Here is a 24949-nt window from a genome sequence, read left to right on the forward strand (position 1 = left end):
GAACATTCTCTTTAGCGGCGTTTTTTTCTAAGCGCGGCTAAAGAATTCTTCTAAGCACCGCTAAAGAACATGGTCTTTAGCGGCATTTTTTTTCTAAGCGTTGCTAAAGAACATGTTCTTTAGAGGCGTTTCTTTCTAAGAGCCGCTAAAGACCTAAGCGCCGCTAAAGAACATGGTCTTTAGCGGCGTTTTTTTCCTAAGCGCCGCTAAAGAACATGGTTTTTAGCGGCGTTTTTGTTTGAAAACACTACAAACGTTTGCGACGTTTTCGTTAGCGGCCTTTTTTGCGGCACTTCTGAAAGCGCCGCAAATACCTTTAGTGGCGTTAAAAAGCGTCGCTAAAGGCCTTAAAAAACGCCGCTAAAGACCTGTTTTGGTGTAGTGCTAGAAATAGGACGACATAAATCTACCAGATTAGAGTCAAATCTAATAGGGAAATCCATAGTTCGAGTTAATGCAACGATAGGGGTTTTAATTAGAAAGGGATTTCAATTAATCAACCTAGAGCCAGTTGTTCTTACTCTCGAAAGAGATATTAACATAATTTAGGGATTTCTACGGATCAAGACACAAGTGAATAAATCGTTTAATTCAGACTCATAATAATAGGTGAAGTCTAGATGGATTTTTCCCTGGGTATTGTCTTTCTCATTGGTTATTTTTGATTATTTTCCTATTTCATTCTCTGTTGCGTTCTTAGATAAATTAATTTAATAAATTTAGATTAAAAACAATCACTCCAATTTATCGGCTTAATAATAGAAAAACAGTAATTACTAGTACTTTTAGTCCTCGTGAATACGATATTCCCTACTCACCATAGCTATACTATTGTTCGATAGGTGCGCTTACCTTTGCCGTAATTATAGTTAGTTCAGTGACCATCATTTACATTTAAAATGTAGTTTCTCTACTTTTCCAGATTTAAAAATATTAATTTAATTGTTAACATGGTTAAAATTTTTATCGTAAATTTAAGTTTATTACATGATTATCAAGTGATATATATATATATATTAAAATATTATGAAAATTTTAATGATGTTAGGATCTAAGCTTTTAAATTATAATGATTCAAATCGTTTTCTTACTTAAAAGAACACAGTTATTTCCCAAATGAGAATGCGTAATTGTATAGAGTTGCTTAAGGACACTTATTCTAATTCGTTGGTTGGACTTTGGACAATATTACTTTTGTAGGCATCAATACTCAACAGTCAACGCTACTACCAAGGTTAGAACGGAACATGTTTGAGGAATTATTGACATTAGTTTTCCTTTTTTAAGTTTTCTCATGAAGTAGGTTAAAAGAAATGGGTGGTATTTTTGTTGGTTTTGACTTTCGACCTTTAATTTGGAAGAAAACGCCAATTGCTTCTGCAATATTTTAAAAGTCATTATTGCTAAAGAAATTAAGGGATGGCTATCTTAGAAAACATGTATTCTGAGCCTTAATGCTTTAGCTTCCTCTGAAACAAGCTCCTAACCTTTAATTTCATACTACTCTGATTATAATTACATTTCTTATCTACGATTACATCTGTACATGTAGTCCTAAACTCTACCATTTCAAAGGTAAAGACCAGACTTAGCACTGCAGCAAAGAATCCAAATTGCGTGCTCATTCATGTGCGTAATTACTGCTTATTAATTCCATGGCATCGAGTTTGATTATTACACTCTTATTAATTACTATGCACACTTCATTTTGAATGGGTCAGATGTATGTATCTGTGCTCGCCTTGGAAATCCAACACCACACACTGTTCAAGCAATTGAAAAATTTGCAGGTCAGTTGCGCTTTGAGATGTTCCCATTCTTAAAAAAGATTGCTTCTAATCCCCACCGTTTTCTAGAATATTGAAAAATCATGCATAATACAAGAACCGAATCTTCCAAATCACCATCTTCATTTCATGTCCCGCATCGGAGCTTGCATGTTTTATAGGCCTCTAAAATTGTGAAAAAAGATGTCTGTTTCTCCTTTTTATGTTTTCCTTCATAAAATACTACAGTAAAAGATGTTTTTACGAGTTTTTTTATATTTATCTCTTTTAAAGTTCAACCTATTTATTTTAATTTGATATAATTCGATATTTTGTTTTTATAATATCGTCAGTCAGTTCAATTTGTTAGAGTTAGTTTATGATTAAGGTTAAAAAGTATTTTTTTAAAGTCTAACAGTATTTACTATTGCTGTTAAAAAGTGTTGTGTATAACGAAGAGATAAAAAGATAACTTTATTGAAAAAAAAATTTAATTCAAGTTAAAATCCTGATATAAAATCAAATTTATTTTACTAAATTATTTATTTGAAATCAAAATTTAAGTTGAAAATTGGTTTTAAAATCAATTCATTGTGGTGACGTGATATTTATTTTTGGAAAGGATGAATTTAGAACTAAAATAGCATTTCTAAAAGTAGTAGGGGTTTGGAACTTGGAAGGAAGGCAGGCAAGAGCCGAATGCAGTGAATACGCGCTTCGAGGTGCTGCAAATAAAAAGGAATTTGTTGAAACAAAAGACATAGACTTTGTTTATAAGAAAAGGTTCATACGGTATGACAACTAGGGAAGTAGGAGAACATTAAAAAGGAGCTTGGTATCATGTGCAACACATTTAATGCAACATTAATCGTAGATAGGTTTTAGGGTTTCTCCTACAAATCTCTTTTCACTTTTAATTGTTCTTCAATCTTAGCTTCATGTCAGATCTCATTCATTGCTTCTAGGTGTTGTGGCTGCTATTCATAATTATATATTCCCTTTTTTCCCCTTGAACTTGAATTTTCATTAGGAAAATAATGCATCAATCATCACAACGACACATTCATATATAAATATATATATATAACATGTTAAGTAGTGTAAAGCAAGACAAGTTATAATTTTCTACAACAAGAAAAAGAAAACCTAAAAGATAAGGTATGTACTATATGGTCCCATTAGCATCAATTGTTTTCTTTTTTAAATCTTGTTATTAGTCATCAATCTTGAATGAAAAATTAAGTGCAGTCAAATTCACACGATTCGTTAAAAGTGTTACAGGAGTCTAAATATTAAGAGTTATATTGCATTCTGTCTCTTTGATTTAAAAAATGAGTAAATTAGTCCTTATGTTTTCTGTTCAAAATTCCATCTACTTCTATCCTTAAAAATTGACTTGGCTGTCAGAATAATAAAATAGTGATGTGTGGCGTGCTACATGTACTTTATGTTGACATACATGAGTCAATTTTTAATAGTAGAAATTAATAAAAATTTTAACATAAGGACTAGTTTGCTCTTTAATCTAATATATAGAGACTAATTTACTTAGTTTTTGATTAGAGGGGTAAAATGTTATCTGACTCCTAATAGATAAGTCCACATGATACTTTTTTTTATTAGTTTTCTTATAATAAATATACTTTTTTGTCTTAATTTTAAATGTCACAAAGAGGTGGTTATTATATGCTTACAACCACCTTTATATTTAAATCTTTTAAAATTTCAAATTAAAAAAGCTATAATATGGGAGGAAAATATTTGACTCTACAAGCAGGGTTAACAGGTTGACAAGTGTTCTATAAAGGTATTGTAAAACATTAAAAATAAATATTTAAGAAAAAAGAGAGAGATACATGTCAATTTTTTAATGATGCTTGTCGAATTAAAAAAATACACTGCTGGTGTACCAAATACTAACCCTAATATTAATAACATTATTAATTAGTGAGACTTTAATTATATCTTCAATGAAATTTATGAATATAATTTCATTGATTAAAAATTAGCTTTATTTAATAAAAAGTTAGTCACTGTTCTTATATATAAAAAGTTGTTATAAAAGGTAAAGATAAAATATAAAAAAATTAATTTTACAAGAAAAATGATTGTTATAATGAATTATTGTTATAGAGGGGGTAATTGTATAATCTTTAGAGTTGTTTGACGAGCACAATATCAACAATTATGAGCTCGACATAATTTATATATAATCTTTAGAGTTGTTTTAAATATAAAAAATTATTGTATAAGCAATAGTTATAATGAAGTGAGGTCAAAAACGGGCCGGGCCTTGGACACCACTTTTTTGGCCCAGCCCGGCTCGAATATAATAAATATTTTTTTATTTTTTTATTTTAAAATACTTTTAAAATATTTTTATATTTATTTTTTTATTTTTAAAATAAATTTTTAATGTTTATTAAAAATGGGCCGGGCCGGGCCGGGCTCGGACTTATGATATTTTTCTAGGGCCGGGTCTGGACAAAATTTCAGGCCTATATTTTTAGCCGGACCGAAAATTTTTTCTAGGCCCGGCCCGCCCGGCCAAAGGATAGGTCTACTAGAGGCTACCCGAAGAGAGAACTTTCCACACAAAATCAAAAAACAATACCTCAACCGGAGACAACACTGACCTATTAATTAACCCTTAAAATACTTCTTAAAAAAAAAAGAAATCAAACTAGATAGTAAACTCACCTAAACTCTAAAACTCTTAATTCAAATAAGATAAATAATATAATATGTTGGAATTGAATATTAAGTATAGGGGTGAGGTGCTAAACGCTCATTAATGGCAGCCAACATCGAGATTCGCAGGGTGAATGAAACGATGAGGGTGTGCGTATGAGAGAGAAGGAGAAATGCTGTGTATGTTTCCATGCATGTGAATGTACGCCAACAAACATTCATATGTAGCCCATTTCTCATAGCCTCGATCCGGTTTAAGATTTATATATTATTTTTAATTTGTTTTTAAGTTTAGAATTAAAAGTGATAATGTCAAATTCTTCTTCATTCTTTTTTAAAATATTATTATTATTTTTCAATTCCCAGTCTACACTAAAATTGCCCAAAACCAGGCACTCTTAAGAATGATTCTCTTCAACTCCATCATTATAATTATTTATAATTATATTTCCGTATCTGTTAATCTATATTTCTCCTTGGGCATAATTTATTTCTATAAATTTTGCTGTCTTACTGGTTCGAGTATAAAATTGTAGAAGAGTCAAACATCAAGAACGTGGGAACTACACAACTGCACCTGCATGGATGACAACCTATCACGCGCCAAGGCGGTGGTCAACTCACACCCGTTTGTTCCCCCCATAAGACCTCACTACCCTTGTTAATATCATGAATATTTGTGCTATACAGGGACATGAGTGTAAATACAACACAGATATCTAGTGTTTTTTTTTTCTTCACTTATATTAAAACTAGCCTCCCTTTCATCAAATTCGATCCCAAGACTTCAAAAATATTTTTAAAACCATTAAACATGTGGATTCATATTGCACATTAGGTGTGCAGTGATGGTGAAAGCACCCCCCATTCAACCATTATAAATAACCCCCCATTTTATTCTCCTGTCTCTTCAAAACTAAGCTTTTGAAGTTTCAAGTTTCTTCCTTCTTCATCAAAAGAAACCCTTTTTTTGGGGGGGGGGATTTTGGTTTTTGGTTTTGGAGTATAAGAAAATAATAAAAAAAAACAGAAAATGGGGAGTGGTTCATCACCATGTGCGTCCTGCAAACTGCTAAGGCGGCGATGCGCAAAAGACTGCATCTTTGCGCCTTACTTCCCTTCGGATGATCCTCACAAGTTCGCCATTGTTCACAAAGTCTTCGGTGCCAGCAATGTTAGCAAAATGTTGCAGGTTTCTTTAACCTTCTCTTCCTTTCCCTCTTTCTTATGCATGCATGTTGTTGGAAGTTTTGCTTGTTGTTTATTTCCAATGTTTTAGGTCGTATTAGTCATGAAAACCTGATTTGATTAACCTAATTTAAAACTGAATCAATCACAAAATTAGATAGTTTTATCTCTTTTAATTCAAGATTTCAACTCAAAATAATTTAGGTTAACCTAAATGAATGAAAAACAGTACAATGAAATCAAGGGCAAGAGAGATCTTGACCTCAAAATTTCTTTTAAAAAAAAGTCCCTTTAGAAAATGAAAAAAATTCAATCAATACAATGATTTTAGCTTCTTAAAAAATTATAATTCAATTTTTTGACTTTCAAAAAAATAAAAAAAATTATAATTTCATATTTTGGAAATTAATTTTAAGTTAATATAATTTTAGAAAACTAAAAAAAATTATTACTTAAATTTGATCCCAAAATTTCAATTGAGATGAACAAAAATAACCTAATCTCGAAATAACCCATAGTCAAATTGACCTGAAGTTGATTAGCAGATGGAAAAGTTTTTTTTCTTTTTTTTCTTTTTAAGTTAATGTGTATCTTCATTGTAAATCTGATATAGGAGCTGCCGGTTCAGCAGAGAGCAGATGCGGTAAGTAGTTTAGTATACGAAGCAAATGCAAGAGTGAGGGACCCTGTATACGGATGCGTTGGGGCCATATCCTACCTTCAAAACCAAGTGTCGCAATTGCAGATGCAGCTGGCGGTGGCTCAGACCGAGATACTTTGCATTCAAATGCAGCACAACCAGGAGGACTCGGCCTTGGCCTTGCCCACTCAAATGCAACACCATGATGATGATGATTACAAGCCTTTCCTTTTACCCACTACTCATAACTTAGATAACATCTCCCAATACATCAATTTCGCTTCTTCTAGCAATGTAATTCAAGACCCTGCTGCAACTGTCAAGAGAGAGTCTCTTTGGACTTAAATAAATAAAGTTAGCTCCTTTTGCCTTTCTAAAATGAAACCTTAATCCACGTTTTTTTAATTTCTCTCCCATTTTTCTTTTTTGGTGGGAATATGTATGGTTTTTGTTTTGGGGCTTGCCCAAAATCATCCTCCAATCCCTGCTTAATTAAAAGCATTGAGTTGGTATTATCATTAAATTAGATACTAATTTAAATAGAAAATTATTAAAAATTCAATTCTCTTTAATCTTTATATATTATTTTGATTTTTAGAGTTTTTTTATATAAAAATAAATTTAAAATCTATTTATAAATATATGTTTTACATCGATAAAAGTTGGGACTAACAATAAGGTATATTATCCTTCTCTAAGGAGAGAATATAAGTTTGAACCTTGGAGTTGAAATGAACCGTTATAAATCTCGAAACTATTAATTAGTTCTTACAAAACCCTATTATCAAAAATATTTTTATTTTTACTATTTTATATAAAATCTTCAAAAAATACTCAAATTCATTGTTTGAAGTTTAATATTTCACCACAACTACATTTAATTTTTGATTTTTTATAAATTATTATATACATAATTTTCACCAACGATGTGGCATAACATAGATATATAATGTTATTGGGATGTGGAAAGGGGAGATTAATTATGATGGAAGGGGTCAAACTTGCATGTGAGGCAACGAGAATATTAGGGTTTTAATTAGACTTTAGAAAGCTTCTCTTTCGTCACAAACACGCCATTAACTTATAATGAATGGTTTGTAATTTTGTTTGGTCTAAACCTATGGTTAATCCTTTTTTACTTTGACATTCATCGAAAACTATTGTGTATATTTGATTCAATCGATGTTTCACTAAAAGGTAAGACCACAACCACTCATCGCTAATATATTTTTGTCATTCTATTACACTGAGTCCCATAATTAATCACAAGAACAATATTTATAAAACTGAAATTAATGTCACCCAAATCATGCAACCCTAACCTCAACAGGTTTGGATTTACTATCCCTTGCACAAAAGAGAAAATAGTAGTTTAGCTGTTTAAATATAACTATTAAGTTGGTTCATATATATATAAACATATTTCACTTTTGATATCTAATTAATGTGGGACTAAACTTTCTATTTTCCTCAACATTATTCACAAGTGGTTTACTTTGAGCATCAATTTCTCATTCATCGCTCAATCATTTTGAGCATATGATATACCGTTTTAAAGATCTCATGGAGAGAAATATGAGCATATGATATACCGTTTTAAAGATCTCATGGAGAGAAATACAAAACCATAGTTTTACGATTCAAATCTTCATTTTTACTAATCAAGAATATGCCTCAAAACTTCCAACATATACATTTTTGAGACACTTGTATCAATATTGACCATTAAATATACTTGTTAAGTCCCATAATGATTTGCTTTTGAATGACTAACTTCAATCAAATATAGAGATTTAACTACATGTTTTAACCATCTTCTCTCCTGATGGGTTCTTTAAATAAAACTAACCAAGTTGGGTCAATTATAATTATTGTTTAATAAAATTCAAATTAGATTAAGATCAGTGATCTATATTAGAATCAAGAAATGGATTAGTATGTTTGGAGGAACACAGCTAGTGGAATCCAAACTCAAGCTAAAATTTTATATTAGAGTTCGAGGAAAAATTTTAATTGTAATTTTTGAGAAAAATTAAATTACTTATTTTTTTAAAAAAATTATTATAGTTTTAATAGAATCAATAATTCCAAGCATTAAACTGGATATTTAAGTCAAAAATTAATTTAATTGAAATTGACTAATAATTAGAACAAATATATAGAAGAATTCACATGTTTATACAGGTGGTATTCAGAGTTACTGTTTTATGTAATACTTTCACACTATATATGTATATGTATGTACTTTTTTATATACAATATATATGGTAAGAGATGGGGCCACACGGTTTGAATCCGTCGTAAACGAGTGTCTAACAAGAGTTTTAATCATCACTTCATTCAAGTGCATATGTATATACTTTGGCACCATATATATATATATATGCTAAAACTTTCATTAACCTACTGTTACTGACATGGGGAGATATAATTATGAAGTACTCTCTTTATAAAGAAAGCTTAGATATATTTAATACTATTTGATATATAAATATTTGAGTATATGCTTAACTGTTTGCTAGTGCATTGGATTAGGATTTACCTGATATCGACTCATCAACCTTATTGCAAAATAGATTTTTGGACGTGTGGATAACATAACATGCATGAGGCTGTTGGGAAATGTGCTTATATTGCAGTAAACATGTAATTATTTTCTATGTATTTGAGCGATGAATAAATAAATAAAGTTAATTTTCTCATTTCACTATTATATCTTTTGTGTTTCTATCTTTCATGTTTTGCATACATAGTGAAATTGTGACAAGTAAATATTAGTTCATTGATTGTCTGAGTTCAAACTGATGATAAGTGGCATTGAAAGAATGTTTACATTGCGAGAAAGACAACTTATTTCAGTAGATAATATAAACGAGTCCATAATCCCATAAAAGAATCAAAGTGAGCATTTGATTCAAATACTCGGAAAGCTTTTATGCCATCTACAATTCCAATTAGGGAGATGACTAGTCTTGTGTAACATCCCAAAAATTTTTGGAGTCTTGAACAGTGATAAATATACAATAAATTTGTCAAAATTTTGAGAAAAGTCAGAAATTGGAAATTTAAAGAGCTATGAGACATAAAAGATAGCTGCCTAAGATATTTGGAAAAGTATAAATATTGATATAAATTTATTTGGGGAAACGATTAAATTAATGGAAAGTATTGGGACAAGGTAAGAAAATTGGGTGTTGAAGGATTAAATTAAATTGATGAAAAATGAAGAGAGACTAGAGGTGAAAATATACCAAAGGAAATAGGACACATGGGTGTTATTATAGACAAAGTGAAAGGGTAAAATGATAAAAGAATTAAAAAGATAATTATGAAAAAGTAATGATTTAATTGTAATTAAGTGGAAAGGGCAAGATAGTAAATAATATAAAAAGATATTTTTGTATAGATAAATTGATGGAAGAAACTAGAGAAATTGAGAAAAGAAAGGATGAAATGATTATAAAAGGCCATTAGCCATGGTACTTCATGTTTGCCACCATTTTCCCACCATTTCAACTTTTATTTTTCTTTTAATTTAGTCCCTTTCACCAAATACAAATCAATTAAGCTGGTTTCTTCTAAATTTCTTCAAGATTAGTGAGTAAAATTAGTAGAGCAGTGTAGTAATTACCCAATTGTTAAAAGAAATGCATCCATACTTGTCTCGGAGGAGAGAGAAAATAACAATTAGTGTTGAATACAAGTGATTAAGAAAAAGTGAAGGGAAGTGAGAAACAAGTAGAGAAAAAAGGCAAATGAGGAGCTAAAGGAGGAAGAAGAGGAAGAAAGCTTGATTCCATATTTTGAGTTGTAAGTACAACTAGATTCTTACTTGTTCTGAATATGAAGTTAATTGTTAGAATGAATATAATTTTAATATGGTATTTAATTACAAATTTATAAGTTGAATAAGTGAAGAATAAGGCTTGATAATGATTAAATATAATAAAAAATGAATTGATTGTATTTATTAAGTAATATATGATAAAAAAATTGAAAGAGATGTGAGAAAAGATTTAGAGTGCAGAAAAAAAAACTAAATTATAGAGGATGTAAAAGTTGATGGAACTATATATTTATGTAAGTAAATGTGAAGAGAAATATCTGAAATAATGATATGTGAAATAATGTACAGATATTTGATAAAAAAAAATTGAAAGACAAGGATTAGTGTGTTAAAAGCGTAAAATAACATGAAAAAGAAAGAATTAATAAAGATTAGTGATGAATTATGGAAATTATATTAATTGGTGAAACATGTTACATGTATTAAAAGAATTATGAATTCTATTTGTGGATTTGATGCCTCAAGGACAAAATTTAGAAGAAAAAAAAATGAAATTGACATGTGAATGTGATAAGAAATTATGGTGGAATATGGAAGTTAAATAGATAAATGAAATATGTTATATACGAAATTGAAAGAAAAAGATATTGTTACATGAAATGTCATGATGAGGTATAAATTGTAAAATAAGTAAAAGTGATAGGTGAAATGTATAATAAGAATTATTAGTGGAATTATGGAAGATTATTCAATATCGAGACAAGTTACATGTGTTAATGAAAAAGGAATATATAATTATACGAAGTATTGTTATAATGATTAAATGGTAAAAAGTGTAAAAGTGACATGTGCATATTATGACTTGCCCAAGTAGACTATATAAGAACTATTGGGATATTAGTGGCATGCCATTAAGGAACCTTAGCGCGCTCTCTGATTATTAGCACAATAGTGTTCATCGATAATTAGCACATTTGAGTTCTCTGTTCATCCGTTTCAGCAATGTTCTATTATGTTCTGTATATCCTGTGTGTTCTATTAAGTCTATTGGGCATCTGAAAAAGGTACAAAACGATTTAGCGATTACTGAATTATATAGATTATATGTGTTGAAAAGTTTTGAAATTGAGAAAAAAATGATTGAAATAAGTAAAGTAAATTATTAGAAATTTTAGCTTAATGGAGTAAATGAGAATTTAAAGCAAATCATGTGATTCTAGTATTATATAGATGTTAATTAAATCAATATGTTTAGTTGGTGTTTAATGAGTAAATAATAAATGTGGACCTAATTGTAAGAATAAGTGAATTGGTATGTATGATGAATACAAACAAGTCATTTAAATGTTTCTATGTAGTAAAAATAAATAAGTTATAAGTTATAATATAGATTATGATTTAAATATTAGTTGTACTTGCTAAGCTAACAATAGCTTAACCCGTGCTCATACGGTTAGGTTAAAAGTAGAGGAAAATGATTTTTGAAGATTGAAGACACCTCATCTCATCACATCAGTGGATCCGAGAAAGGGCAAATTATCCCTTGAATTTCAAAATTAAACATGATTATTGAAATCCACACAGTCACGTTCCCTATTTTTCACAATGGCCCTTCTTTCACTTTAGTATATTGTTTTAAATGTAAGAATGGTAAAAAAATTTATTTCGGCTTATCTCGAACATCAATAATTAATATATTAGAACAACGAAACTAATATGTACAAATTATAATGTTATTTTTATTTAGAAATTATTATTAGAGTTTCTGAAAACCAATGTAGCACTTCTATACTTGATCCGGTAATCAGGTTGGGTTTAGGGGTGTTACATCTTGGCTATCAGAGCAGTTGGCTCCACGAGTAGGGGTGTGCAAAATTCGAGTAAAATCAAAAAAATTAATAAATAAAATTATAATATATAAATAGGCCCACTATTCACCTAAACCCAATCCAAACCCAAGTATCCAACTCAATCATAAAAATTACAAATAATTTAATAAATAAAAATAATTTAATTTCAAGACTTATGTAATGTTAGTGATTCAAAGACTTATGTAATGTTTTTAATTATGTAGTGATTCAATTCGGTTAATTCGGTTAATTTTTAACCAAAAATAAAAAAACATATAATTTTCGGTTAATTCGGTTAACGGACCAAATTAACCGAAAAAATTTCGGTTCGATTAACGGTTAAAAATTTTGAAAGTTCGGTTAATGTTATTTCGGGTCGTTTAACCAATTGAACACCCCTATCCACGAGTAGAGACATAGATGTACTCATTGGAAGAAGATATATTGGATTGGACCCAAGTTGAATTAATTTTGAATCTGTTTGTGAATTGATTCACTTGTGACGTTCATGGTGTGACTTACCTAAATCCTGAGTTAGCTACTAACCATGCGTATATAACTCATGTGCTTTGATATAAGTGGAGACTTATGCTTGAGTTGATAGTCAGTATGTTGGGTACATGACTTGTGTATGGCATGACTTTATTAGCAACAATGAAATTCAAACTTCAAAATCGAAAAATTCAAACTTAAAACAATTCAGAATTCAACTTAGTGGCTTAATTAAGTCCCAGTTTAAGAATACTTTTCAAAAATACTTTTAGAAAAAGAAGTTACTTTTGAAACAAAAATATTTCTAAACAAACTATTTTTTTTTAGAGAAAAGTGCTAACATCAAACCAAAAATTAACCTAAAAACACCTTTTGTGATCCTAAAAAATACCCTTTTTTCCAAAAGCATTTTTAAGAAGTATTCTTAAACTAGCTAACAACAAAAAGAAGCAAAGGGAGGGACATCCTCAAACCTCGTGTCTCTGCCCAATGAATTTTCTGGTCAAAGTTATTACACGATGGATCTAAAATGTTTTGGTCAAAATTAACTGCTAAATTATCAATTTTATCTTGTTTTACTTTAAAAAAATTTGAGGTCCAATAAAAAGGTATGAAGTGTTATGTTTTCATTAGAAACTATCCTGTTTTGAGAAAAAATTGAAAATTTTCCCAATTTTGACTTAGAAAAAAGAAAAGAAAAAAGAAGAGGACTAATTGAGAAAAAGGATGTAATTAGAGGACTAATTTTGGATTTAAGCCAAAACAAAATCAAATCTTTTATTCAAATCGCTCTGCTTTGACAAAAACGTTAAAATTGAAAAGGAACCCCAAATTCTTGGAACCCTAAGGCGACTTGTCCAACTTCATCTCTGACTTTTAGAGCTTCAAATTATCCCCCAGTAATAATAAGGACCTTTAAAAACAAAGCCCTTTTTCTATCTTTTCTTTCTATTCCCCCATCTCTTAGAATTATTCCATTAAGTCTTAATCTTTCAATTTAGAAGAATAAATCTTTGAATGATTCCTTCATTCCAATAAAAAAAAACCCAAATCTTTGTTTTTGATGTCAACAGAAGCTGCCACAACAAATTTCCAAAGTTCAGATTTCCAGCCGGTGGCACAGCCGCCGGATTTCCGGCCGGAGGTGACTGTCAGTCCCCATGACGGGCTCCGCTTTTGGCAGTTCATGATTGCTGGCTCCATAGCCGGCTGCGTTGAGCATATGGCTATGTTCCCAGTTGACACCGTTAAAACCCATATGCAAGCTCTCGGGTCTTGCCCCATAAAATCAGTGGGTGTACATCACGCGCTCCGTTCCATCCTCAAATCGGAAGGCCTACCGGGGTTATACCGGGGAATAGGGGCAATGGGTCTCGGGGCGGGTCCGGCCCATGCCGTTTATTTCTCCGTGTACGAAGTTTGCAAGAAGTATTTCTCGGGTGGGGACCCGAATAACTCCGCTGCTCATGCGGTTTCCGGCGTTTTCGCGACTGTCGCGAGCGACGCCGTTTTCACCCCTATGGATATGGTGAAGCAACGATTACAGTTGGGCAACAGTGCTACTTACAGAGGGGTTTTGGATTGCGTTAGGAGAGTGTTGAAAGAGGAAGGTTTTGGGGCGTTTTATGCTTCCTACAGGACGACGGTGGTCATGAATGCGCCGTTCACGGCGGTTCATTTCGCCACTTACGAGGCGGCGAAAAGGGGTTTGATTGAGATTTCACCGGAGAGTGCGAGTGACGAGCGGGTCATTGTGCATGCTACGGCTGGTGCCCTTGCCGGAGCTTCAGCTGCCGTTGTCACTACGCCGCTTGATGTAGTTAAAACTCAGCTGCAATGTCAGGTAAGTCAAGGCCCATTTTTCTTACTTGCTGGATTTTTGCTAAAGCTTTAATCTGTTTATGCAATGCTTTTAGGTTTAAAACTTTTTGAGGATTCAATTAGAAGGATTTAAAGTTTGGGATCAATTTAAAGCATGGTTCTTAGTTTGAGGACATTTTCTGTAATTAACCCATTTGAAGATTGTTAATGCTTTTGTTATCTTGATTTAAACCTTACAAATCCTTCATTTTTAATCCCTCTAAATTTAGAAACATGCATTTCAATCCCGATGCCAACTTTTTTACATTAATTCTGTTGTATAAGATGTGATGATGTGGCATATAGACATTTGCAATTTTCTTCTGAAAAAAGAATTACATGAAACTGGGATTACCCTTCGTCCCTATCTCTCTCTAATAGTAGAATGACAATCAAGAGGAAAAATGTTATTTGTCGTTCTCTTGTTAGAAAGGGATGAAGATACCTGAAATCACAGTTTATTTCACATTTTAGAAAGATAGAAAAGTATAACATTTGTCAAACTATACCTTTCGAAAAGTATACGATGAAATTAGAATAGAGGATTCAAATCGGCCTATAGGGACCTTGTATGCAATTTTAAGTATCTAGCGTTGCTTCTATACAATTTACTAAAGCATGCTTTTCCTTGTATACAATACATGTACATTTAAGTGCTTGCTCCATCTTGTTTCACGTTAACATCCATGAATGTGTATTGTTGATTCAATTATGCAAAATGTATTACGGCAGGGTGTATGCGGATGCGATCGGTTCAAGAGTAGTTCTATCAGCGACGTGATTAAAACGATAGTGAAAAAGGACGGATACAAAGGCCTCATGAGAGGATGGATTCCTCGAATGTTTTTCCACGCACCTGCCGCCGCGATCTGCTGGTCTACATACGAGGCCGCTAAAACGTTCTTCCAAGAACTCAATGCTAGCAGAGAGAGTGGCAGTGTCACCTGAAATACCTTACGACTTTATGGCCAATGTATTATGCAGTTGCGTGACCGGCATCGTAAGGTACGGCGGAAAGGTGTCGGGTTCACACAGTGGTGGTGGAGGCCTGGAGAGGTGAGGAGGCATTGTCAATGGTGGCACCCAAAGGGTGTATACTCTGCAATTTATTGTAATTAATTGAATGATAATAAAGGTTTGGAGTCATTTCCTAGCCAGTTATTTTTGTTAAATCATCATCTGAGATCTTGTTTTTTCTTTTGTTTTTGGTTTCATGAAATGCAAGGCTTTGATTTTTATACCCAAAAGATTAAAAACATTATGATGTTTTTGCTTTTAGTTTTACATATGTGGTTTTTTATTTTAGTATTTCTTGTCTATTTTTGTAAAGTAAAAATTATAAATTAAATCTAAATTTTACATCTTAAGTATTTAATATAAGTTATTTATAAAACCATGTTATCGTAATTTATAGAATCTAAATTCATATATCAAAAGAGATTTAGTAATCAAATTTAAGGAATAAAAATAATTAGTGCAGATTTTGTAGCAACTAATTTTTAGCAACACATACGTTGCATGTGATTTTACATAATCAATTTTTAAATAAATATTTTTTAATTCGGCTATATGTACACTCCATGAGAATTGATTTCCTCCATTATCCACCATCAAAGTAATCGACTTTTCATCCCGTTTTAAATGGGGTGAATTGATCAACACCGTCATAAATTTCACCTTATTCAAGCTTTACATCAAAAGATGTAAAGGCACCATTTTAAATATCTTAATGGAACAAAACTTTCTCAAACTATTTTTTCCTTATTTACAAATTTCAGGAGGCGTTAAAAGTGTTACATATACTATTGCTCTAATTTATTTTGGATTTAGAACAATTTCAATTAGGTCGTTTTGTAATTTAAAATTAATCTAGTAATGGCTAATCAAACATCTTAAACAAGCAGCACCAGTGGTCTAGTGGTAGAATAGTACCCTGCCACGGTACAGACCCGGGTTCGATTCCCGGCTGGTGCAACCTTTTATGGTTTCCTTTAAATCCAATGTTTACTGCATTTATTTGACGAATCCTTTTTATTCAGAGGGCCTGTCTTTCTGGTTCCGGATCTCTCTGCATTTGCTTCCCAGCCTACAATGAACGCCATCTCCACCTCTCCTGTCGATTTCATTCAAGGTATTATTTATTTTAAGTTTTTTTTTTTACAATTTTAAAAAATTTTGTCTAAATTTCCCCATTTTCAAAACTGTTGCTTGCCTATGCACGCGAAAATTTTTGTGCAGAGAGTAACAATGGCAATGGCAGCGACTCCGATACCAGTCACGATGACGCGCCTGAATACTACCAGCCGATCTCAGCCGTGGATGGTGATGATGACGACGACGACGATGAGGATCGAGAAAGTTTCGATGATCAAGTCAATTCAGATGAAGAACACCACCATCGTAACCTAACGAGTGGTTACGTCAATCGAGTGGAGAACGGGATCTCGTTTCTTCACGTAGGCAGCGTCGCTACGGAGCAAGAAGAAGAGGAAGAGAGGAGGAGAGAGGCGTCTGATACGGCGATAAGGAGGGCGTTTAGGGAAGATGAGAGGCGGAGAAACGCGCCGTTAACGGCGGAGAATGCTATGAGAGTGAGGGAAGCGATGCGTGGGGTTGCGTTCGCTGGATTGACTCCTGATTGGGCCAATCAAATTCCCGAGGACCGGTGGATCGATCAGCTTCGGCGGTTGAGGCAACCGCAACGCCCTTCCAGTACGGTTTAAAACCATCTTTCCTAGATTTTGGGTCAATTTCAATGCTTTTTTTTCTTTTTGAAATTTGGACAAATCTCTGGCAAGTTATAGATCTTTATCTGTCCTTTTGGCAAAACATCAGCGTTAAAGAACAATTGCTCAGTTGGATCAATTCTGTTCTAAAAGAAATTTCAAAAATCGATTGCATGATCAGTTCAAACTTTAACCTACTAAACCATTAAGTTAGGTCTTAAATCAATCTAATTAAACCGTCCATTAAATATGTTGAATTGAAATTTTTTTCCCCTTTTTTTCTCTTGTTTATTCGGCTTGTGATTAAAATTTTATATTATATATTTAAAAAGAACAATTATTATGTCTATTATTGTTTCAAAATTTTACCATCAAGTATCTTTAAATAAGGGTGTAAATGAGATGATGCCTGTAAGCTATTTTAATCAAGTTTATTCAGACTGATAGCGCGGAGGTTGTCCAAGTTATTTAGGTCATCTAATTCAGTACTTATGAGACGAATTCAATAAATATTGTCGACAATGGTGTTATGGGAAATAATATATACGGCTCAAAAAAAGAGTTTAGAAGTTGATTGCATTGCTAAATTGACTTTTAACAAGAGTGTTAATTGTTGATAGTTTAATATAACTGTTGTTATTATTTATCCTTTTCACCAAAAAATAAACAAAAAAATTTATAATTATTGAGTTGAGTTTAAGCAACTCATGCCATCAATTAAGTCATATTCGATTCACACAATTTACATGTCTAATCAATTGTTTCATTTTAATATATTTTTACTTTATTATATAAAAAAGAGTTTAAGTAAAAATGATTTAAATTTGAGTACAAAAATTAATAAATAAATTTAAGTAGTTTGATTAAGAGTTGAGCAAAGCTTAAATTTTGAAATTGTTTGGATCAAACTCGAGTTTTTCACCATTCAGATTTAGCTTTGCTCAATTACACTCGTATCTTTAAATTACATTAAAAATAAAAATTAATAAATAAAATTAGACTCGTTTGTTTTAGGGTATAACAGATCCAGTTAAACTATTTTAACAGTCATAATTAACCATTCTAACCAACTTAACCGACAACTATAAGTTGAACCATTTTGTTCACTCCTCGAAAAACATAATATCCCCCAAAAATTATATTTATACAGTGAATGAGTCGTGGCTTAAGAGATGGATTGGGAAATTGAATAGTAGAATGTAGGCACTGCAGTTGAAACGATGAATGACACCGGAGTGTTGTTTACTTGGCCTATTTCTTTCTAATGAAACAATGCTGACAAAAACACACACATAGAGACAACTGACACCATCATTACAAGCTAGATTTGCAATATGTCTGGCCATAAAACCTCAAAACTTCCAAGTTGCATTAACACATCATTCAATATGAATGGTGGAGTAGCCACAACTAATAAAAAAACACTCCTCAAGCACCAATGTTCTCAATCTCAGCACTTTTATCCATTCTCTTCACAATGCCAGCTATGACCTGATACATGACCCCAAAACAAAACTCAGACCAATGAGAATGAATGCCTCGAGAGAGAGAAGAAGAAGCTTGTACTAAAGCAGTCTATAAGATTTTTTTTTTTTTACCTTTCCAGGCCCCAATTCATAACTCTTTTTCAGCCCTTTGGTCAGCAAAGTTTTCACTGTGGTTTCCCACTGAACAGGAGAAGTCACCTGCAATTCCAACCATAAGCTTAAATAGCTATTCCTAGCCCATGTGATGCAGGAACATATTATGGACTGCTAAAATTATAAGATATATTTACGATTTAAATTTAGGGCTAGATTTATCAGGTTTTCTTTTTGCAAGAAAGCCTGGGTTTTTAATAGAGAGAAACTATAGGTCTTGCACAATCCTACGGATTAGTAGAGTTCCAACTTCTTTCTATTCATTTTCAGGCCAACAACATTAGCATTTTTTTTTTCAATTGATAGAGAGAAACTATAGGTTTTTCACAACCCTACAATTTCTAGAGTTCCAACTTCTTTCTACTTATTTTCAGCTTTAATTCTATTGTTTCACGGCTTTTTTTCTCCCTAAACACACCACCAAGGAGGAGTAGAAAAAAATGGGTATGAAGCAAGCTTACTTGACGTGCTAGTATTTTCTTTATAGTCTCAGGATCTGCATGAGGCTGAACATCGACATTTGATATGACAGGTATTCTTGGAGTTCTAATCTGGGTTGCTGCCAATGCAGCCTCCAATCTTGAGACTGCTGGGTCCATGAAACTAGTGTGAAAAGCACCAGCAACAGCTAAACGAACCTACAAAAGGGGAGAACTATGTTATCACTAGCAGTCAGATTGTAGCTTAGATGTCCACATTAGCACAAAAAGGAAATGTATCAATTTACAATCAATCAAGGTAAATGCTGAAGGACCACATTTTTAGATAGAAAATGACAAAGAGAACTACCGTCAGCCGAGCCTTGAATGACTTTGCTTTAGCTTCCACTGCTTGCACTCCTTTGAGACCCCCAGATACTGCATAATTTCCCTGCCAAAGAAAACACATTTTCAGTACCAAAGTCAACGCATATCTGGTCTCCTAATTAGCATTATACCAAGCACGACACAGTTCATTTGATCAATGAGACATAAATGAATCTTATATCCTTACAGGACACAAGTAATTCGCAATCTGCACTTTATCAGCTACATCAACTTCTTGGTTGGCAGCATCACACAATTGCTGAACCTTCTCCGAATCAAGTCCTATGATACTGACCATAGCACTTTTAGCAGCATCTGCGGCTTCCTAAAATTAGAAAGAATGATGATTACCAGCAGGAATCATAAAATCATCCACACTACAAAGCACTATTAAACAGAAACAGATCATTACCTGCATCGCTTCTCCTCTTAGTTTGACAAGCTTGAGTCCATCCTCAAAGCTTTATACATGAAATCAAATTCACAGGGAAAAGAGCATCAATCATATGTTTCTTCTAGTTTTACATACTAACTAAAAAATTAGCAGACAGGTGATGGTAACTTCTATATGCTTTAAACATGGAAATACAATTTTGGACATTGACTTAGTCATTACAGTATACATAAACACTCACCTAAAAGCCCCAGCAAAAGCTAGTGCAGTATATTCACCCAAGCTGAGACCACAAGTGACATCAACAGAATCAATAATCTGCGGGCCTCCATCACGGGCACGAAGCAGCTCCACAGCAGCTAGACTTGTGACATAAATAGCAGGCTGCAAATATGAAGATAACACTAATTTATTACTCTCTCTTGACAGAGTAAATTGTAGTAATACAACATTGGTAACAGAACATTTATAAGGGCGGATGGCAACCAAATGAGAATGCAAGGTACCTGGCTTATGACAGTTGAATCTAACTTTTCCTTGGGACCATTGATGCAAAGATCTAGAAGATCAAAACTGCATGCAGATGGAACATGGTTAAACTATAAAGACGATTTTAAAATAAGGGGATAGCAAATTAAGGATTAAATTTTGGTCTTTTCATCCCTATTCCATAAACAATTTTAAAATTCACTCTCTGTACTTTTAACTTGGCATAATTTTATCTCCTACTATTATTAATGTTTTGCTTTAGTCCAAATCACTAATTCCCTTAAATATACCATTAGTAGGCTAATATGAAATTTTAAAAAAATTTGAAAATTGAAAATCGAAATTTGTAAAATTATAGTCATCAGAATAGTTATTTTCTACTAATTTATCATTTAAAAAAGAAAAATCAATCTCAACCTCATAATTTGATTCCTTTTTTTCGATTTCACATCAATCAATAGATTTTAGTGATTTGGACGGGAGCATGACATTAGTAATAAGTAAGAGAACCAAATTATTCCAAGTTAAAATATAGGGACTAAATCTCCAAAATTGAGTATAGTACAAGGACGAAAACCATAAATTGACCACTAAATTTCTGTGTACCCTAATATATTATTTGCCTTCTTATACAATTCTGCAGCAGCAGGCACAGCCTGAGCTTCTTTTCCCATTCCAACGGCTTGAGCGCCCTGAAATTCTCATGGTGTACATCGGAACTAATAAGAAGGCAACGAAACAGATTCATCCAGGTAAAATCCAAAAAAAAAATGGAAAGTAAAAGCCTTTAACATGCGAATGAATAAATTTAGCTTAGCTGAGCCTGCACAGTCCAAAATTGATGGAATAAGGAACTAACCTGACCGGGAAAGAGGAAGGCGGAGGTGGGCTTGTAATCAGCGAACAAGGCATCATTGACGACAGTTTGGGATTCAACGGAGACACTCATGAAAACCCTAGATCTTGAGGGGTTGTTGAGGCGGAGGAAGCATCTAGAAGGAAGAGGTCCATTGGAGCGAAACGAAGAAAGGGGAGAAGGGAGAGCGAGGGAAGCGGAGGCGGCGGACATTGTGAAGAGCGACTGGGAATGAGCGGAAGAAGCAAGGCGGAGACTGTGCATGCCAATTGTTTGATATTTTTTCTATGTTAAATAAATACGTTTTGTGTTAATGTTGGCGGAGATAACGAAGGTAGACGTTGGAGATTGGCTTAAAAATCAAAGAAACCACCCATCTGCCACTGCGTACTCACCAACATAATTACTACCCAAGTAGAAATATCTATTAATAAATTTTAACAAATAACTTCAAAATGGACTCATGTTTTAGATGTCGAGCTTGCTAGATTGTTATAAAGGGAATTATTAGGAAGGACCTTGGGCAATCAAGGCAGATTAAGCAAAATAATTATTGAGTATTTTTCCGTATGTCCTTCAGATGGTGTGATCTGTCTATTTATATGATAGGATATTGTTTATCGATAAGACAAATTAGGAAGACTCTATGCATGTAAGCACGTTCCTTGCTCTAGTTTAGACACATGTCTTCATAGTTCTAAGTTCATGCAACCTCGCAATACAATGACCAAGTTTGATTCGTCAACTTGCGAACTTACCCTGTGAGCTTAACACTTAGGTCAAGCTTACGAGCTCCTTAAGGTCCAGCCAAGGCCCAAACCTACTCCGTGAGCTTAGTGCTTGGATCAAGCCTGCGAACTCCGATCCAAGCCCAAACTTAAGACAAATTTGGGCCAATAATAATAATCATCCTAACAACAACAAATTAGTATAGTCAGATAGGTAATCAATGGTCATGTACCAAGTAGCCCTTTCAACAATCTAAACATTGAATATAAATACTTAGGTACAATTTCATCCCTAGCAACTAGATTCTTTATCCTCTCACCTCTTGAAACTAGTAGATTTAAGCATCGAATCACACCCTATAATATAAACTCTGATACTCTCAAACCTTGCATCAGTATTGTAAGAATTTGTTACCATTCAAATTCGATATGATATCCTCCACAATAGACTCTCGAGCCTAATTCATCACACATACAAATAATAATAATAATAATAAAATCAACAATCCATTTTATCTTATAAGATTTTAGTTTAATGATGAAGTTGATGTTTTAAAAATTTTGTGATTTTATGTTTGTGTGGTTTTCCTTCAAATATATTTTAATTACAATTAGTTAAACTTTAATTGTCGAATTAAATATATTTTAATTACAATTAGCTATATTTAACTGTAGAATTAATTTTTTAGATAAATGCTTGTAATGATATAATTCTTGGACAAAATTAATTCAATATTCAAGAAGTGGACGAATATTTTATTTGCCTTGCTCGGAAAGCTCTCACGGTTAATTATGCCATTATTGGGTTACAATGTAGGCACCCCATGTGGATGCGTGTTGAAAATTCAACCAACCCAAATTTGCACCCATTGGGCAAGCTTTTTGAGAAGCCCTTCCAAGATTGCGCCCATGGCTGTTCAACTTGCCCATCACTTCATCACCATTCATCAAAAATCCATTCTCCACCATGAAAGTTGAAGAGACAGAGAAAAAAAAATCATTTTGGTTTTTCTTTCCTTTTAGATAGAAACCACATGCCAGTGCCTCCCACCCAAATCAATTTCATAATTGGATCAGTAATTTGTGACTAACCACCTACCTTTTGTTGCTGTATCCAATACGAAAATTTTAGAATATACATATAAAATAATATTATTTAAATAAAAAGTTAAATTAAAATATGCTTATGATTCCTATAATTGTATTTTTAGGAATTTAATTTCTTAATTATTTAAATTTTAAAATTTAGGTCTAATTGTTAATATTGTTATTTTTATTTGTTAAATTTAAATAATTAATAATATTTAGCCTAGAGAGTTGAGATGGTAAGGGACAAGAAAGAGAGCCCCCAAATAAGAGAGAGAGCTGAGAGAGAGTCTATTGGCCATGCAAGGGCAATGGTTTATATATCCCGGGTTAGGATTCCGAGATATCATGTGTCACCATGCTATAGGAGACTAAGGGTGGATAAGTCAATCAATTTTGCCACTGCAGACTTAAGTAGAGTGATCGAGGTGGCAATTGGACAGATTGTTAACCATTTCAAATGGGATGTGACAATTGGTGTCATAAATAGCGGTTACATAAGACCCTTGTACAATCTAAGATTCAATGATTTCTCCTGGGAAGAGTTTCCTCGAGAAGTTATGCTAAGAGGTTGACATTGAAGAGCGATTCTTGGGTTTGGTCATGAGTAGAGGCTCGAGGAGTCTTCTCAAGGTGTAGGGGTATAACAAGACACGTTATTTATCAATAGACATCCAAGGAAGAGTATTATGAATATTTATTGTAACTTAGATGTTCGTTGAAATAAGAAGTTTGATATACTTTTAAGACTCTAATGTCCATTAGAAGTAGAATTCTTTATCATTTATATTTTTAGACTTATAAATATGGAGTTTAGGGACTTATTGTATATATCCTATTGACTTTATTTTCTTATTTTTCTTTGTTTTATAACATGATTTTTTTATAAGTTTATTGAGTGTTAATGTGTTAATTTGAGCGAAATAAATTATTGAATCAATTAGATCAACGACTTTCAATTCAATCAACTATTGATTTAATTATAATTAAATAAATTATAAAAATTAAAAAAGTATTCAACCGTCAATTTTTATCCTTATTTTTTTATTAATTTTGAATGATTCATTTAAAGATCGATTTAACTTTTATGTTCAATTTAATATAATGACCGATTCGATTTAGTTCAAATAATAACATATTTAAAAATCCAACTTAACTTAGAAAAGTTAAGTCTTTTTGGATGGACGCTATCTTAAATATGGTGTGTTTAATTGTTTTTATTTTACACTATAATATTATTATAATTTATTATCATTAATTTTACATTAACTATAAATAAATACACTGTTCATCCAAAAAGAGTTAGGAAACTTCTAGAAGTTCCTCAACATTCCATAAAAAGTGAGGCTGACACTAACCACGACAAGAATCTATCTTGTATTATATGTAGAATAATTTTTATTTAATAAAAGAAAGGCATAGGTATAGGCTCAATTAACAATGACTTAAAGTTGAAGCGAAAGTGTTGAAAATAGGCTAGAGTAATTGTACTGAGAGCGCTTAACAGAGGCTGCAATGCTATCATGTCAAGGCCCAGAAAGAGATGTACTGCAAGTCTTCAATACATTATATTTTTATTTAAGGGTATAAAAGATTTTCATATATCTTTTAAAAAATTAATTAAGTTGTTATTTTTTTTACTTAATTTGGTATTTAAATTGTTAAAATGCATCAAAAAGATAATTTGATTGCTATCTTTAATTATTTTCAATTAAAACCACCACGTATCATAATCACGGCGTGATATGTGATAAAAAAAATAAAAATCAATAAAAGTTATAAAAATCGTTAAATTTTAATAAAAATATAAGAAATTGTAAAATTTTATGTTAAAAATTATAAATATATATAGAAAGAAATATAAATTATACAATAATATAATTAGAGGTGAGTATTTGATCGAGTCGAGTCGAATCGAATAAAAAAATTTTGAGTTAGTCCAGTGGACAA

General features: G+C 32.3%; 4 protein-coding genes and 1 non-coding gene across 5 annotated transcripts; 4 read left to right on the forward strand and 1 right to left on the reverse strand.

Moving 5' to 3' along the window:
- Positions 1-5286: 5286 nt before the first annotated feature.
- Positions 5287-6664, forward strand: LOC107927055 (LOB domain-containing protein 12). Its single transcript, XM_016858023.2, has 2 exons — positions 5287-5649; positions 6259-6664. Exons 1-2 carry the CDS (start codon positions 5491-5493, stop codon positions 6628-6630), a joined length of 531 nt encoding a protein of 176 aa, XP_016713512.2. The 5' UTR covers positions 5287-5490; the 3' UTR covers positions 6631-6664.
- Positions 6665-13217: 6553 nt separating this feature from the next.
- On the forward strand, positions 13218-15514 carry LOC107927023 (mitoferrin). The gene is made up of 2 exons (XM_041090437.1): positions 13218-14257; positions 15007-15514. The coding sequence occupies exons 1-2, from the start codon at positions 13478-13480 to the stop codon at positions 15220-15222; spliced, it is 996 nt and encodes a 331-aa protein (XP_040946371.1). The 5' UTR covers positions 13218-13477; the 3' UTR covers positions 15223-15514.
- A 663-nt stretch (positions 15515-16177) lies between these two features.
- On the forward strand, positions 16178-16248 carry TRNAG-GCC (transfer RNA glycine (anticodon GCC)). The gene has a single exon. It is a non-coding gene; the product is annotated as a tRNA-Gly (tRNA).
- Positions 16223-17139, forward strand: LOC107927022 (serine/threonine-protein kinase rio2). Its single transcript, XM_016857989.2, has 2 exons — positions 16223-16405; positions 16513-17139. Exons 1-2 carry the CDS (start codon positions 16366-16368, stop codon positions 16995-16997), a joined length of 525 nt encoding a protein of 174 aa, XP_016713478.2. The 5' UTR covers positions 16223-16365; the 3' UTR covers positions 16998-17139.
- Positions 17140-18212: 1073 nt separating this feature from the next.
- LOC107927148 (malonyl CoA-acyl carrier protein transacylase) lies at positions 18213-21873 on the reverse strand. The gene is made up of 10 exons (XM_016858158.2): positions 21189-21873; positions 20936-21021; positions 20347-20413; positions 20082-20224; positions 19859-19907; positions 19634-19771; positions 19430-19510; positions 19102-19278; positions 18599-18685; positions 18213-18491 (listed from the first exon to the last, which is right to left on the reverse strand). The coding sequence occupies exons 1-10, from the start codon at positions 21447-21449 to the stop codon at positions 18429-18431; spliced, it is 1152 nt and encodes a 383-aa protein (XP_016713647.2). The 5' UTR covers positions 21450-21873; the 3' UTR covers positions 18213-18428.
- Between the last annotated feature and the right edge of the window lie 3076 nt (positions 21874-24949).

Source organism: Gossypium hirsutum, chromosome D03 (assembly GCF_007990345.1).
Source record: "Gossypium hirsutum isolate 1008001.06 chromosome D03, Gossypium_hirsutum_v2.1, whole genome shotgun sequence".
Taxonomy (NCBI): Eukaryota; Viridiplantae; Streptophyta; class Magnoliopsida; order Malvales; family Malvaceae; genus Gossypium; species Gossypium hirsutum.

Bases quoted from the DNA above. Each gene is read 5' to 3' on its own strand.
- LOC107927055 (XM_016858023.2), top strand. From the start codon at position 5,491: ATGGGGAGTGGTTCATCACCATGTGCGTCCTGCAAACTGCTAAGGCGG. The intron at 5,650-6,258 runs GTTTCTTTAACC...AATCTGATATAG, and splicing joins ATGTTAGCAAAATGTTGCAG to GAGCTGCCGGTTCAGCAGAG.
- LOC107927023 (XM_041090437.1), top strand. From the start codon at position 13,478: ATGTCAACAGAAGCTGCCACAACAAATTTCCAAAGTTCAGATTTCCAG. The intron at 14,258-15,006 runs GTAAGTCAAGGC...GTATTACGGCAG, and splicing joins AAACTCAGCTGCAATGTCAG to GGTGTATGCGGATGCGATCG.
- LOC107927022 (XM_016857989.2), top strand. From the start codon at position 16,366: ATGAACGCCATCTCCACCTCTCCTGTCGATTTCATTCAAG. The intron at 16,406-16,512 runs GTATTATTTATT...ATTTTTGTGCAG, and splicing joins TCCTGTCGATTTCATTCAAG to AGAGTAACAATGGCAATGGC.
- LOC107927148 (XM_016858158.2), bottom strand. From the start codon at position 21,449: ATGCACAGTCTCCGCCTTGCTTCTTCCGCTCATTCCCAGTCGCTCTTC. The intron at 20,225-20,346 runs GTACCTTGCATT...TCATATTTGCAG, and splicing joins ATTCAACTGTCATAAGCCAG to CCTGCTATTTATGTCACAAG. The intron at 18,686-19,101 runs GTAAGCTTGCTT...TTGGAATTGCAG, and splicing joins AGAAAATACTAGCACGTCAA to GTGACTTCTCCTGTTCAGTG.